Consider the following 14450-nt stretch of genomic DNA (forward strand, 5'->3'; position numbering starts at 1 on the left):
AAGTATAAACACTTTGATTTCTCCATGATAGAGATTGAATATAGTGCCTACATTGATTTGTTATCAATACTATAATACTTTTAGAATATTTCTATCAAAATATTGAAAGGATAAATTCATATAAGTTAGGTCGCATGAGCGATCATTTCTTTTTTCTTATTTTGCTGAACATCTCTTATTTTTTAAAGGATAAGATTATCTCTAGTCTTCATTCACTCCTCGACATGGTTATCATCTCCATCTATAAAATCCCTCTGGATAGGGCCATAGCCTCATCCCCATAAAGCCTTCATTCTCGTTCATGTGGGTGCCCTTATCACCATCTTTGTTGACTCATAACCAAGCATGGTAGGGTGGAGACGATGATGATGGACGAAAGCTCGTGTTATTTAAAAAAATTAAAAAAAAAATTGAAAACTTACCTTTTGTTTTTTAAGAATTTGCCCAAAGAAAAATTGGAGTGCAAATACTTCCTTATACCACGAGGAACACGCGATGCTGCGCTGGGTGTGCATCGATCGGATTCGGGAATGGAATGGCGTGGGGGCTGCAACTCGATGAAGATGGAAACGATAATGAAAGACGAGCTTTGGGTGAGCTCCTCAGCCACAGACAGACCGTCAACCGCTGCCCTATGGATTCATCTTCTTCCCTTGAGGACCCACCCACTTTCATGTGATGGTCGGTTGGTTCTCAATCAATAATGAGGTCGACAGTATCGACCATTCAACACCACTCACTCCCTGTGGATTATAATAATCCAACCATTCTGTGTTAGTTATCAGATTTGACGTCCGATCCGATGTCCATTTTTCTCTTCACAAGCCAATCAGATATCTGCCTTAACTCTCTGTGATGATATTAATATATATACATAATTCTAAAATTAGTTGGTTTCTGATATATGTATCAGTGGTGCATATTTGACGCCACTCTCCACCAGACAAGAGGTAGTAGTAGTGCATTTAGATCGTATGCCTCTGTGGATGGTGAGTGCATTAATTGCCCATCGTGATCATACTTACTTTTTCCACACGAATAATTTCGGTGACTGCAGCTGTAATCATGTTTCCTAAGTGTAAGGCTGATTGGGATAAGTCGATACCACAAGTCTGGTGGCAAATTTATGTTTGGAGGGAGACGAGCCACCCGAAATAAGAGAGAGAGAGAGAGAGAGAGGTGTTTTCCCTTCTGACTTGTTCCACTAAATGACAACCACATGATTCTTTATCCTTTACGCTGCAGTCATTCTAGTGGCCGTAAAGCGTTCGCCAATCGCCCGACATCCTCCGGAGTCTGAGAAGGGGCGAGAAAGAAAGGTCTGCCCCCGGAGAACAACATCATCCATCATATGTCTCGTAGACACAGCGAATCGACAACTAATAATTGTTACATCAACGCTAAACCAAGAGCCATGCACTATGTATAATTCAAAGATATACTACAACATCGTCACCTCGTTCCCTTGACATCTACCATTAGGTAAGTAGATGTCATATGTCAATCCGCCAATCATACGGGCAGCATACTGACGAAGCCCCGAGTTAGTTTATTAACATATGGCCAGCATATACAACAAAAACGAAAACCTATTAACATATGAGCAGCATATACAACAAAAACGAAAACAAAAGGAGACAAAACAAAAAAAACAAAAAACAACCTCCTGCCAATTTGCCAAGAAGCACCGAGTTAGTCTATGACTAACATCAAGCTCTCAGTTAGCACCCCACTCTTTCTAACACAAAAAGAAACGGACCAATGCTGAAAACCTAAAGCATTTCCAGCAAACTGAAGACAAACTTTGCAGGAAGATGGTTACAACTGTTACAACAAATGATGCATCAGGACCAGATCAACCATGCTTTGCTCAGTACCAGAAATGAAAAGCCCCTCACGTCTCGTGGCTGCTTACTGCTTGCTTTCAGAGCAACAATAGTCAGATAGTGATGCATCAAAGCAAAACTCCAACTACAATTACATTCCGAGCATAGCTCAATGCATGATGACCACTTCAGCTTAGTATGAAAAATTTGCTCCTCAAGAGGCATGATGTGGCTGACCATAACCACGGCCCCTACCAGTGTATCCATATCCCCTTCCACGGTAAGACCCTCGAGCACGCCCACCCCCTCGAAGGCCATGCCCACCCCCTCGGCCTGGTCGATGCCTTGTAAAATCACCAAAGGTCTGCATAGAGAAAAGGCATAACTAAATTCATAAACCTTCGTTTGATGATGGCAACACGATCACTTTAGAAACTCCTGTTTACCTCAGTGTCTATCTTCAACTGCTCTGAAAATCTGGTCCTCCCACCCCGAGTTCCCCGATCAAGGGTGGTGCAGGAAAGTGAATCGAAGAAATCATCCTTAACATAACCAGGCTTAAATGAGACAAAGCAAACCAATCAGTGAAGTTAAAGAGAAAAGCACACTGATATATCCACAGGAAAACAATGTAACTAGATAACCAATGACAAACACCAGGAAATCTCATAAATGGACTTTGATTACCTTGATCTCAAGCTTTGGAGCTTCATCTTCTTCCACATCATTATCAATTTCATTTTCTTGTAGTTCTCCATCATTGTCCCCTAAATGGGCTTTATTTTTGCCAAGATGACCCCAGACTTCATCTTTGTTGAATTTTTCATTCATTGCCATAAAATCAAAGTCTTCAGTGAACTTCGTCACACGGCGCGAGTACTGCATCGCCCGACAACAAATGCTTACATATGATACATCAAGAGGAAAAAGAAAAAGTCTCATGAATGCTAATGTGCAATCCTTTTCAGGGAAAACAAGCATCATAATGAAAATGCATTAGTAATCCTAATAGTAGTTTCTGGAAACAAACATAATGATGTAACACTGCAAATACAATGGTAATACTAGCAATGCATCTTCTGGAATGAAGAGAATACCTCTTGGACATACATGTGAAACAGACCATCTGAGTCCAATATAATATGGAGGTGGAGTTGATATTATGTCGAGGGGGTTAATTAGGTAAGAAGCACAAGAACTACACACATGCATTCTTTCCTGAAAATAAGTTGTACTCATTATATAACCATGTAAACAAGTTACATTAGCCTCCAAAGAGCTTATCAGCAAGGGAAACCTTTCCCTAGTAGTTATGGCCTAAAAGGTGAGGCAAAAACATAGACAAAAATTTGCTTTCATCGTGTTGTTTCTACTATCTAATTTTATAAGAGGGAAGGGAACCAACAAAAGCAATTCTGAGAAGCATACAAGGATAAATTGTATGCAACATTATTCAAAGATCTCCAAGTAGCTCATTTCCTAAGAAAATGGGACAGAGAAAAAATATGCCAGTAGTCAAGTCTATAGCAAAAGAAAAAAAAATTAGGTACCTCATTTCCTCTTCCTCTTCCACGACCCCTATTATAATAATGGTGTGAAGCAGTTCCATTTGGCTGGACATACAACATGCATCGGCGTTAAATGCATATCGTGTATTATCTCTAAGAAAAAGAATTAACAAAATATAGAATGCCTTGAGACAGTAAATTTTTAGCAGCTGAAGTGTCGAATGGGTTGCATGTCACCATGTCTCCACATTCTATGCTATGTAACCAGCATACCTTATGCACAGTTGATTTTGGCAATGGCAATATCGGCTCGTTGGCTTCAGCTGTCACATTAGATGATGGTTCAGGGAATGCCTTGGACATATCTTCAAGCGCTTTAGCATCAGCATCTGTATGGCTTGTCTGCATGGGCTGGGAGGAAGGAAGCAACGGGTGGCCAGTCTGCAGTGAATGATTTTGCGTCTCTATGGCTACTGGTTTTTCTACTTGACTTGAACTAGATGAAACAACAGCGGGTACTGGTTCTGAAACAAATCCATATGCCAATGTTGAACCAGGAACTGTACTAGGCTTGCTACCGACAACAGGAGTACTCTGAGGTGTGGCCACAGTTTTCTCAAGATTAAAAGTCAAGGGAGGCACCAAAGGCACACTAAGAATGATAGATGATGGAGCAGGAGATTTATCAGGAAACAGAGTTGATGATGCTTCCACAGATAACATGTTCACTGAAGATGGTCCCAACATCGATGGCAATGGACTAGAGGTTAGAGTTGGGTTAGCACTAGTATGTGGATACATAGGAGGAAGCTCCGACAAAGTTGGGGATCCAGATGGTAAAGATGGATTTATTCCAGGATATTGAAAGGGGTGCTGCATGGCGTGAGGAATATGCAGTCCTGGAGGAGGCTGGAGTACTGATGGTTGTTGCAAATGAGGAAGCCCGCTAGATGGGGCATAATATCCTTGCCAATACATGGGTGGCATCACAAGCCCAGAGCCATTTGCAGTGGGAGGCATGGGTGAGGGACCCCAAGTACCCACACCTCCCCCAGGCTGATAAAGAGGCAAATTTCCATGAAGTGTTGACCTTGGGAGTCCTAACTGAGCTGCATGGGAACTAATATCTGCTGCACTTCCACTACCAGCTGAAGGCACGCTTGTAGACGTAGATGTCGGACCAGCATAATGTGACTGCCAAACATTTCAAGATATTCATAAGCAAGGAGTTAGATGACTACCCAATATCCAAGGTCATTTTTATACCCGAATTATAGCAGGATCATTGTTTATGGGTGTTGACTGTGCTGGCAGAGAGGACTTCACTTGCAAGTCCTGCAGCAACAACAAATGACAATATTAATCTCAAGAAATGAACCATTTAGGAAACATAAGCTAGAACAAAAAAGATCTTTCAAGCTATGAGAACTTAGAACAGCCAAATTAGTTCAAGTACACCGGACAAACAGTAGCATGGTACATTATGTGCTTTACATACGATTCTCAAATCTAATAATCAAGAATGGTGGACAAAGCAACAAAATTGGTAAAAATCAAGCAAGAGTAGTCCACTAAACAGAATATTTCCAATATCAATGATTTGATAAAGAGAGCGGTCATATAAACACTGACAACAGTGGAAAAGAATGCACAAATCCTAGAATTCAATTTAAATTAAAAATATAGAAATCAACCACCAAGAGAACAAAAACTATAGATTATGTAACACCTGGTAAATCACCACTCAAAACAAATTATGAGATCGAGCAATGCATTGAAATAAATGATGAGCTGATCATCTGTGTTATTGTCCTTTGATCAGGCCTCAAGTTTTCAAAGATACACCATTAGAAAAAGAAATCATATATCAAAAGAACCAAGATAATATACATCTATATTGACAACAACAACAACAAACAAACCATAAGCTCCAATTATTTGGGATCGGCTACATATATCTTTTGTTGCCAATGAGATCTGTAAAAAGTCATATGCTCAGTTAAGCTTAAAGTACTAAAATCTTTATTTATAGTTTCTAATAAGGTATTCATAGGTCTTCCTCTACCTTTCCTCGCACCACTAATATCAATTGCTTCACCTCTTCTAACTACCATATCCATAGATCCCCTAAGCACATGTGTGACTCTGATCTCCTCGTACCACTTAGTATGACTCTGATTACCTGTATGCATCTCCATCATCGTGTCATACTACTGAAAACTATCACATCCTCAAGTTCCACTCTGATACTAGATCACTACTTTCTCTGATGCCTTTGAGAATCATATCAACTCCATATCTGAGTTCCAATGTTCTCCAATGGTTGTTCCATAAGAACTAAGACTCCGTCTTTATTTTCATACCCAACAATTCAAATAACATGTAATTCAAGCACCAGCTCAAAATCACATGCTAACTGCATTTATTTGATCATAATAACATATAATCTGTACATAAACAGACACAAACTTACAAATAGTATTTTCCCTTGAAACACCTGCAAATCCAAGCTTCACACAAATTTCAATTTGTTTCCCAGGAAAGTCTTGTAACCCAATCTGATACAAGATACTTTCTCCCATCATTCTTATATTTACATTCTCTTTCCACCACATAGGCGTATATTGAGTTCTCATGTCTTTGAAAAGATGAACATTCTACAAATCCCCAAGTACCCAGTTTGAACGAAAGTTGAATTCACAGAAACCAAATCATTCTCAAACAATTTCCTTAAAGATACCAACAAATGTCTGCTTAGTAAAAAGATCATTGAACACTATGGTCTTTCGTACATCCTAGAAGTGTCAATCCAAATGTTAGCACAAACTGAAAAAAAATAGCTATCCTGTTAATGTTGGGAATTCATTATGCCACCATATATTTATAGTATTGATAGTCATACTCACATCTTAGACCTTATTAATAATTTTATCCATCCATTCCATAAAACATTTGAGATTATGCCTCTTCAATTACCTCATGGAAATTTAGCCTCATGCAAAAACTTCCACCTTAAGAGGCTAGGGTTCCAAAAATCATCATAGATTAGTAATTAAATGTTAATATAGAGACATGATTATACAGGTAAATAGAAGAACCAGTCATATGATTCCAAATGAATCATTATTAAGCTACTTGGTCCTCGTAAGAAAATATAAAACCCATTTATATTCTAATTAGACTCTATAGCAACCAAAAGAACACTTGCAAAACATGAATCAGCATAATTTGGAGGAGGGGGATCTATACACATTCATTTAAAAATCTGAAGTGAAAACATGAAATAATTAAATTAGACAAGCTAGACAAAATTACAATTTCTGATATTTTACCTGCAATTATTGTGAAGCATACTTTTATGTTTGTGTACCTAATTCTTTGTAGTTGACAACAATATTGCAGTACAGATGCGGTTTGGGTCAGAATTCTCAGTAAGTTCTTAGTAATACATGGCACACTTAGAGGCATACATAACAGTCATGATCAGCAATGATGCTAAGGGGCAAACAAAAGGACTGTAATAATAAACTAATACCAAATTTATAGAGGATGAAAGCTGTATGACATTGATGAACCATAAAACACAAAACTGAAAGAAAAAAAAAGAAAAAAAAGAAAAGACCAATATGCTAGTCTTTTTAGTTCAAATTACAGTGTTCCTAAATGTTCTTCAAGACATGGTTGTTGTTAGTCTTTTGACTTCGGAATTCATTTAGCTTACTTACCCTACAGGAGAGAAAAGACATATGTAGTTTGGTTACTCATGTACCTTGATGTCACTTCCTCGGAAGAGTATGTATTCGTAAATTTTTTCACCAGCAGGAATTTGTGGTCCATCCTTCTTCCGACCTTCAGTTCCAAATGAGCGTACTGGAATCATTTAAAAGAGAAATAATTAAGGTAACTAATACCAACACTGAAGAGAAATGTCTAGGAAAAGAGTATGAAGGAATAACAACTTCATTTCCTGAAATTCCACAAGAAAGGAGCAAACCTATGAGCATTCCTATAATGGAAAACAGTACACCATTGTCAAATTACCTCTTCGCCAAACTGAACATGTAATATCCTGATTAAGATCTGATTAGTCCCATTTACTCATCCCAAAGGAGACATTTCATAGGATCACCAGGATCCCTAGTAGGTGATGCCAAGAAAAGCCTCAAGGCAAATCCCACTCCCATTAATTATTGAGCTAGTATGTTATTCAGCCATGAAATAACTATAATGACAACCTCAGTGTTGCATATCAAAGCCGCTAAATGTTTTTTATCAACTCATTTTTCAATGCAAATGTCATTTGCTGCCACCCTTAATCTCGATAAATAAGAAAGCCAGTATCAAACATTAATCATTACTTGTACTTGAACATCAAATAACAGTTTTAGTAGGTACATATCACGGACTTGAAGAAGCATACAACAATGAAACAGAATACTCCAATTAAACCTACTTAAAAGAGAAAGATACAAAATAATTTTAGCTTACTATGTGACTTCTGCTATAACTCTGTCAAGACAAGGTCTAATTTTCAGGTTGATGGGCTTAATAATAGATAAAATCATGTTTCAACTAGTATTCTTTGAAGGAATGCAACCTTCGTCAAGAAAATCATAGGTAGCACTATGAATCAGTAGATCTATTAGGGTGGGTAAAAGCAATTGATATCAAAGTGCACCCAGTACCACACGTGCAATGAGTGGGTCTAAATAAGAAAGATTGCCTACGGATGGTGCAAGCATATCATGCATAGAGTCATCACTAGACCATGGGCCTGATGTGTCACCAATAGAAAATGAAACTTGACTATATGTTGGGCCTTGGCAAGGACATCAAGACTTTGGGAGAGAGATCATGACATCCCAATTACATGGACATATAGGATCAGATGGATATACTAATGATACGGGTGTATATATCTTAGATACATGATCATAGGGTTCTAATATCCAACTTATTTGGTTATTGAATCTATAAGGCAGGTTGCATGCATATGTACATGAGGCTCATGGCCAAAGGTAACGATGTGAGAGTCATAGTAATTTTGAAATGTTATGAGTCACATTGTATCGATGTCAATAAAGAATCACCAACTATTTCTATTTTTATGAGAATTTGTACATGACATGTGTGTGTGCATGCACATGCACTCACAAAAACTGTTTTCTATCACTGATCTCTAGTTTGTACAGTGATGTGACAAGAACATTCTGGTCCAGATGACAAGGCATTGTAAAAGGAATAACAGTGCATCAGATGTCTAATTGAAGCTTCCAAGAATTAGAAAATAAGATTAAAAAAAAGAAGCAAATTTGGAAGCATTCAAATTCACCGCCGGCCATCAAGAGAGTGAACAGAAATAGGAGGATGCTGGGCCAAATGCTCACCGTGCTCCTGAAACAGTGACAATGTCTTACAAGGCTCTAATGCTTCACAATGTTAACCAAGAGAAAAGAAGAAAACACAATGAACTGAAGCTGGACAATTTCTTTTGGAAAGTCACGTAGATGATGCACTAATTTTGTTTGGCGTAAACATCAGATACCATGACATAACAAAAACTTGAGCATGAAACTGTAACTAATAAAAATTATGAATAGTATTCGGGTACTGCTAATCGGTCGCTGCATCATAGTTTGAGCACTACAATCCTCTTTCTTGATACCAGTAAACGAGATGCTCCCAACAAAGAAACACAGGAACCTGAAGATTCTAAACCAGAGGAGCAAACCGTTAACTACCCTTCAGATTACCCTAATTTGATATATAGCAGACGTAAAAAACGAAGAGTTCGTTAAACAAAAAGCAAAATAGATCACTCCGTGTACATAATGGTCAAATTTGAACAGACTGCAGCTTATCATGGTACAGGAAGACTACGCAATCAGCACATTTTCAGATCAAAACTAGGAGATTTAGAAAGGGATATAATTTTTTTTTTTTTTAAAAAGAAGGCCTAAAATCAAACGAGAACGATATAAACAATAATAATGATTATAAACGGAACTCCACTACGAGCCTCAGACAAGCCTAACCCTAATCAACGAAAGGCCCTTCAACGACGAAACCCTAGCAACCAGAAAATTCGACAAAAGAAAAAGAGAATTTTTTTTCGGGGTGGAGACCAAATCCTCATGAGGAATGGCTAAGAGGAGGCAAGAAGAAAGAGGCGAAAGAAACAAAAGGGAGGAGGGAGGAGGGATCTACCGTTGCTCAAGCCTATGTTGGATTCCTCGGTATTGATGCTGTAGAGGATGCCCTCGTATCTAATCTCGCTCTTGGAGGTCAAGCTTATCAAGCTCCCGATGTAGGAGTCCGCCGACGGCCCCGATCTGGATGTCTCCGCCGCCATCGCCGGCGCCTCCCAGGAGGAGGGATCAGAGAGTTAGATAGATAACCAAAGAGAGACTGGGTTGGGATCTCGGGAGGCTACGACGACACACAGCCCAAAGGAAACCTCCTCCTTTCCGCTTTCTTCCACTTTGCAGGGTGGAGAGTTTCCCAACTTCGTGTCTTAGATCCCTACTCGGAACGAAAGTTGGCATCGGATGAGGCTGGGGGAAAAACGCGATCCCTCGTCCCTTCCGGATGGTGGTCATCGATTAGGGTTCCTAACTAGTGGTTTGGTTTGGTTTGGCTTGGTTTGGTCACGGCGGTCAACGCGAACCAAAAGTTGGGGCTCGTTTCCCCCTTCCCGCCGTAATAAAAGCTATCGAGTGCTTCGGCTTGCCGTTGTGTTCTTCTGCGATAACAGACGAGTTAATGTGATGATCCTGCACTAATCCTAAAGCAGCACGGATGCATCACGGCAGCGATGTCCATCCAACCTCGACCCCACGCCACGCACTCGCCAACCCTCTCCACAACGGTCATTGTCTAAAATTATACGTATTTATATTTTCGTGAGGCTGTTGTTATTTGTAAATAGATCTACGCATATTATTCCATGGTGTCGGTATAATATTTGTAATAATTATTTTTTTTATCGGAAGATTAATATTTTGAGATTTGAACATGTAAATAGGATAAACAACACTGTTACTCGTAACCTTGTCGATCAAGATCCTTCCTTTTATCTCCTCCTATCTTCGATGATTTTTTTTTTTTTTAGACTTTTTGATGTTCTTGAAGGTTGATATTTTCTTTTTTTTTAAATGTTATTTCGACTATGGTATTATCGTACTCATCGATGTTTTGTTTTGATCCACCATCCTTCAATTTTTTTCTTTTTTGAAAGAAGAAAAATCTTATATTAACTTAACTATGGCTAAAGAAAGAATTTGAGTGTTTAAAAGAAGACCAAAAACATGTTGTAATGTCTTTGATTAGTCTCATGTCGAAAGTGGATAAGATTAAGATTGACTTATAAGGATATGATAAATGTATTATTATCAACTTCAGTTTAAACATTTTGATCAGTAGCTTAGACCAAACGAAGTTGATAGACTCAAGTCTAACATTTGGTATCAAGACCGACTTAGCATTTGGGCATAACTTGAATAAAATATATTATAGGATATAAAAAAACTCTAGTGACATAATAACTAACATGGATGATTATGATGCATTAAAGCGGACGTCAATGTTTGTGATGATCATATGTTAATGCGTTTGATTATTCATGTATTTCAAGTATATTGGATTATCATTGTGAGATGTAATCGAATGAGAACGTAGAATACATTCATTTATTAAGGATCTATAAAAAAACATGATAGGTATATTGTGTATCTCTTAACATTCTTCTGAATCATCCAAAGTGATGGATTCTTTTTCAACTTCACAAGTTGATAAAATTCATACCAATCATCACTTATGTGAACTATTTCCAACCCTTAGGCATATAGTTATCTTAATATTTTTTATTATTATGTTTTATTTTTTTGAACTTTTCTCAATATAATATGAAATAAGTTTTTATTTTATGTCATGTCATGTCATACCGTTGGATTCGGTATTTTTACATGAACAAAAGAGAAGTCACGTCTTTCACCAAACATTTGACTAGGCAAAAAAAAGACTAATAATAATAATAAACCCTTATGATACGAAAAGGAGTAGCTCTATGAATCCTTCGTTTGACTACCTACCGGTTTAGGTGTTGGGGGTGGAATGTCGTACAAGTCAATTCAAATGCCTTTTTTCGATGCCTTGTTTGGTCAATTTATGAAGCCCGTTCATCGATTTGATCGTCGTGTTGCCCAACCTCATGTAACAAAAACATTTTCTCAGAAAATGAGTTTAGATATTATATTGGACATAAGCATATGAGTTTAGCAGTCACACGATGTACTCATCGGTTAAAGATTTAAAGTATTATTTTTGAAAAATTTTAAGATTTTTTTTTTATTTTTATAATAAATTAATTAGATAAAATTTTAGAGATAAATAATTTATTGACTTATTATTATTCTATACCTATAAATTATTATTCCATCCAATTCTCAAGTGATCATGTCTATAAAGCTCAAATATATTAGTAGTTTAAAATCTTATAAATATTTTTTAAAAATTTAATAGATTTTTTTATCATATTTTTAATTTGATTTAATCTTATATTAATATTACCTTATTAATTTACTATTATTTGAGAAAAAAAATACACTTATACGTGATTTTTTTCTTCATATTTTTATATTATTAATGATAACCGAATTTAAAATTTTTGTCCCTAACCGTGTTCCTAATAAGGGAGTAGAGTTGTATTGTGTTGGATGGGACTGAAATGATTTGCTATAGTAATACGACGATGTAAAGTGCTTGTTGTTTATTTTAGTTGGTTTAATTTCTCAAAGCATTCTAATCATTTGGACTAATTATATATTATCTTTTTTACTTTGACTTATTAGGATTTGTACTTAAAAGATTTATATTAATATCTCTACGGTTTTAAAAGTGAAACAAATAATCTCATTTGTCATAACTCAGTCAGTTACATTAACGGAAAAACACAACATATGACGCTATGTATTGGATCGACACGAAAGTGATAGGCAAAAAGATAATCTCAACATCCCTTTCGTTTTCGGTGACAAGTAGTTTGGTGAGTGTGTCATCGATCATGGAAAGGAATTAGATGGAGTTAAACGACAAAATATCACCTCCATGGAGGAGGAGATACCCAAAGCTAACACATCGAGGAATCTTCAAGAGGCCGACAGTGAGGAACGCAGTAGCTTTGGACCTCCCCGTCTTCATAGGAGCCTCCGCCAATCGAACGCGATCATTTAGAGGCTCAACGTCATCATCGCTCAGAAGCTGACGATGAGGAATGTAGCGATGATGAGAGGTGTGTGATAGTTTATCACGCGAGTTGGACTGGTTCAATGAGGAATCAGTCCAATTGATTAAGCCTAAGTTAGATTCAATTTTGAGTCAATTCCCACGGTACCAAAAAAACGGAAGAAAGAAGGAGATGATACCTTATTTCCTTTCCCTTATCCCCCCTCTGGAGCTCTCATTCCCTCGCCCTCGCCCTCTTTTTGTTCCTCGTTCTCTCCAATCTCTTGGGATAGGTAGTGAGTAGTGCTAGTGTATTGCAAGCGATGGTACGATCACGATGAGGATCACGATGTTGAACACTCTCATGTGCAGCGATGCATCGTGTGAACATGATCGTATGATTGGCATATGACGATTTCTCACGTGAGTTGAAATATAGAGAGCAAAGGCTCCCATGAAAAGCGGGAGGCCCGTAGTCATTATGTTCCTCACCGTTAGCCTTTGAACGTTGCTACATCGACATTAAGCATATTATTGATGATCGTTCTCGCTATGCCAAGAGCCAAGCAAATCATGTGGCAAAGCGATTGGGCCTCCCCCTCTTCATGGGAGCGAGCCTTCGTCTTCATCGACCTCTCTGTCACTTACTTCACGAAGGTCATTTTCAATCGTCTAACCTTATCCGGTCTCTCTTCATGATCCATGACATACTCATTAAAATAAAAGGTCATTTTAATCACTGTAGCTACTAATTACATTATTTGTTTCAATTTATTTTCATTACGGAACAAACGTGATCTCAGCAAGAATATTTTAATTACCGAAACAACGATTAGGAAGCATTAGGGATAATCTATAAATTACTCGCGAGCACTCGACTTCGTTTTCTTCGTCTCCTCCAATTCTAATTCTAGGGTCGCCCTCTCTTCTCTTCGATCTACCCTCGACGTAAAGCTTCTTTTCGATCCAATTTCCAATCTCGGTGAAGGGAACTCGCGGATTCTTGTTGTCATCGTCTCCGTTTTTTTCCGGGGATGGCCATCTTTTTGGGGTGGTAATGGGGCCGGATCGAGAGTTGGTCTTCGGAGTCTGGGTCCCGTCCCCCTCCTCCAATTTCTGTTCTCGTCGGATCTGGGAGTTTGAGGTGGGTATCGTGATGTCTGCGCCGCAGAAGAAAGGGTGATCGGCTCGTCGCCCCCTTTCCGAGACGGGAGTTGCAGCGGAGTGGTCGTCTGGAACCGAAAGAGCGTGATGGAGGAGGTGCTGTAAGCATAAAAATCTGTAATTATGCTAAATCAATTATGCGGAATTAACCTATATGCCAGGATTGAAATTCAATACATAGATCTAATTATACGATGCGTACCTTTTGATGCCATCCGTTCAGAGATCTTGTTTGATCTGCTTAGCACACCGTGATCCAAGATTGCTGCAGGCTCCGTCTTCCGTCTTTAATCCGATCGCGCTGCGGAATCTACAGGGAGTGCGAAGAGTAGACCCTTTCTCCTCTCTTCCTATCCTTTCACAGGATCACACAGATTGATGGATTTGGGGAGAGGGCTTTTGGGGAGAGAGTCGAGGAGAATAACTGAATTCCTCAACGGAGAGGTGCGACGCTCTAACACACTAACCACACACTCAACCACTAGAGATCCTGTCCGTTTATAGGCGAGAGCAGAGGGTCTACGATGAGATGAGATCTCAGAAGATTTCCTCCCATCAAGGATATCTCCGAGGAATCGTTCCGTAGTGGACTTAGTCTTGGCTAAAATATCGCAACGGAACCCAATTCTATTATATATCTTATTCAATAAAAGGCCACATATTCTAACATTCTCCCACTTTGCCCATTAATTGATAAGATATAAAAGAGATACAAAATCAAAACAAACAA

The 14450-nt window shown here is 38.3% G+C and overlaps 1 protein-coding gene across 1 annotated transcript; it reads right to left on the bottom strand.

Annotated features, from left to right (window-relative positions):
• Nucleotides 1-1647: 1647 nt before the first annotated feature.
• Nucleotides 1648-9969, bottom strand: LOC135592265 (protein decapping 5-like). The gene is made up of 8 exons (XM_065081625.1): nucleotides 9542-9969; nucleotides 7104-7204; nucleotides 4601-4669; nucleotides 3608-4528; nucleotides 3377-3439; nucleotides 2514-2705; nucleotides 2273-2383; nucleotides 1648-2190 (listed from the first exon to the last, which is right to left on the bottom strand). The coding sequence occupies exons 1-8, from the start codon at nucleotides 9684-9686 to the stop codon at nucleotides 2041-2043; spliced, it is 1752 nt and encodes a 583-aa protein (XP_064937697.1). The 5' UTR covers nucleotides 9687-9969; the 3' UTR covers nucleotides 1648-2040.
• Between the last annotated feature and the right edge of the window lie 4481 nt (nucleotides 9970-14450).

Source organism: Musa acuminata, chromosome BXJ1-9 (assembly GCF_036884655.1).
Source record: "Musa acuminata AAA Group cultivar baxijiao chromosome BXJ1-9, Cavendish_Baxijiao_AAA, whole genome shotgun sequence".
Lineage (NCBI taxonomy): Eukaryota > Viridiplantae > Streptophyta > Magnoliopsida > Zingiberales > Musaceae > Musa > Musa acuminata.

Excerpts from the sequence above, each read along its gene's own strand:
- LOC135592265 (XM_065081625.1), bottom strand. The coding sequence starts at position 9,686 with ATGGCGGCGGAGACATCCAGATCGGGGCCGTCGGCGGACTCCTACATC. Across the intron at positions 4,529-4,600 it reads ATGATCCTGCTATAATTCGG|TCACATTATGCTGGTCCGAC; the intron begins GTATAAAAATGA and ends AATGTTTGGCAG. Across the intron at positions 3,440-3,607 it reads CAAAATCAACTGTGCATAAG|CCAAATGGAACTGCTTCACA; the intron begins GTATGCTGGTTA and ends TTGTATGTCCAG.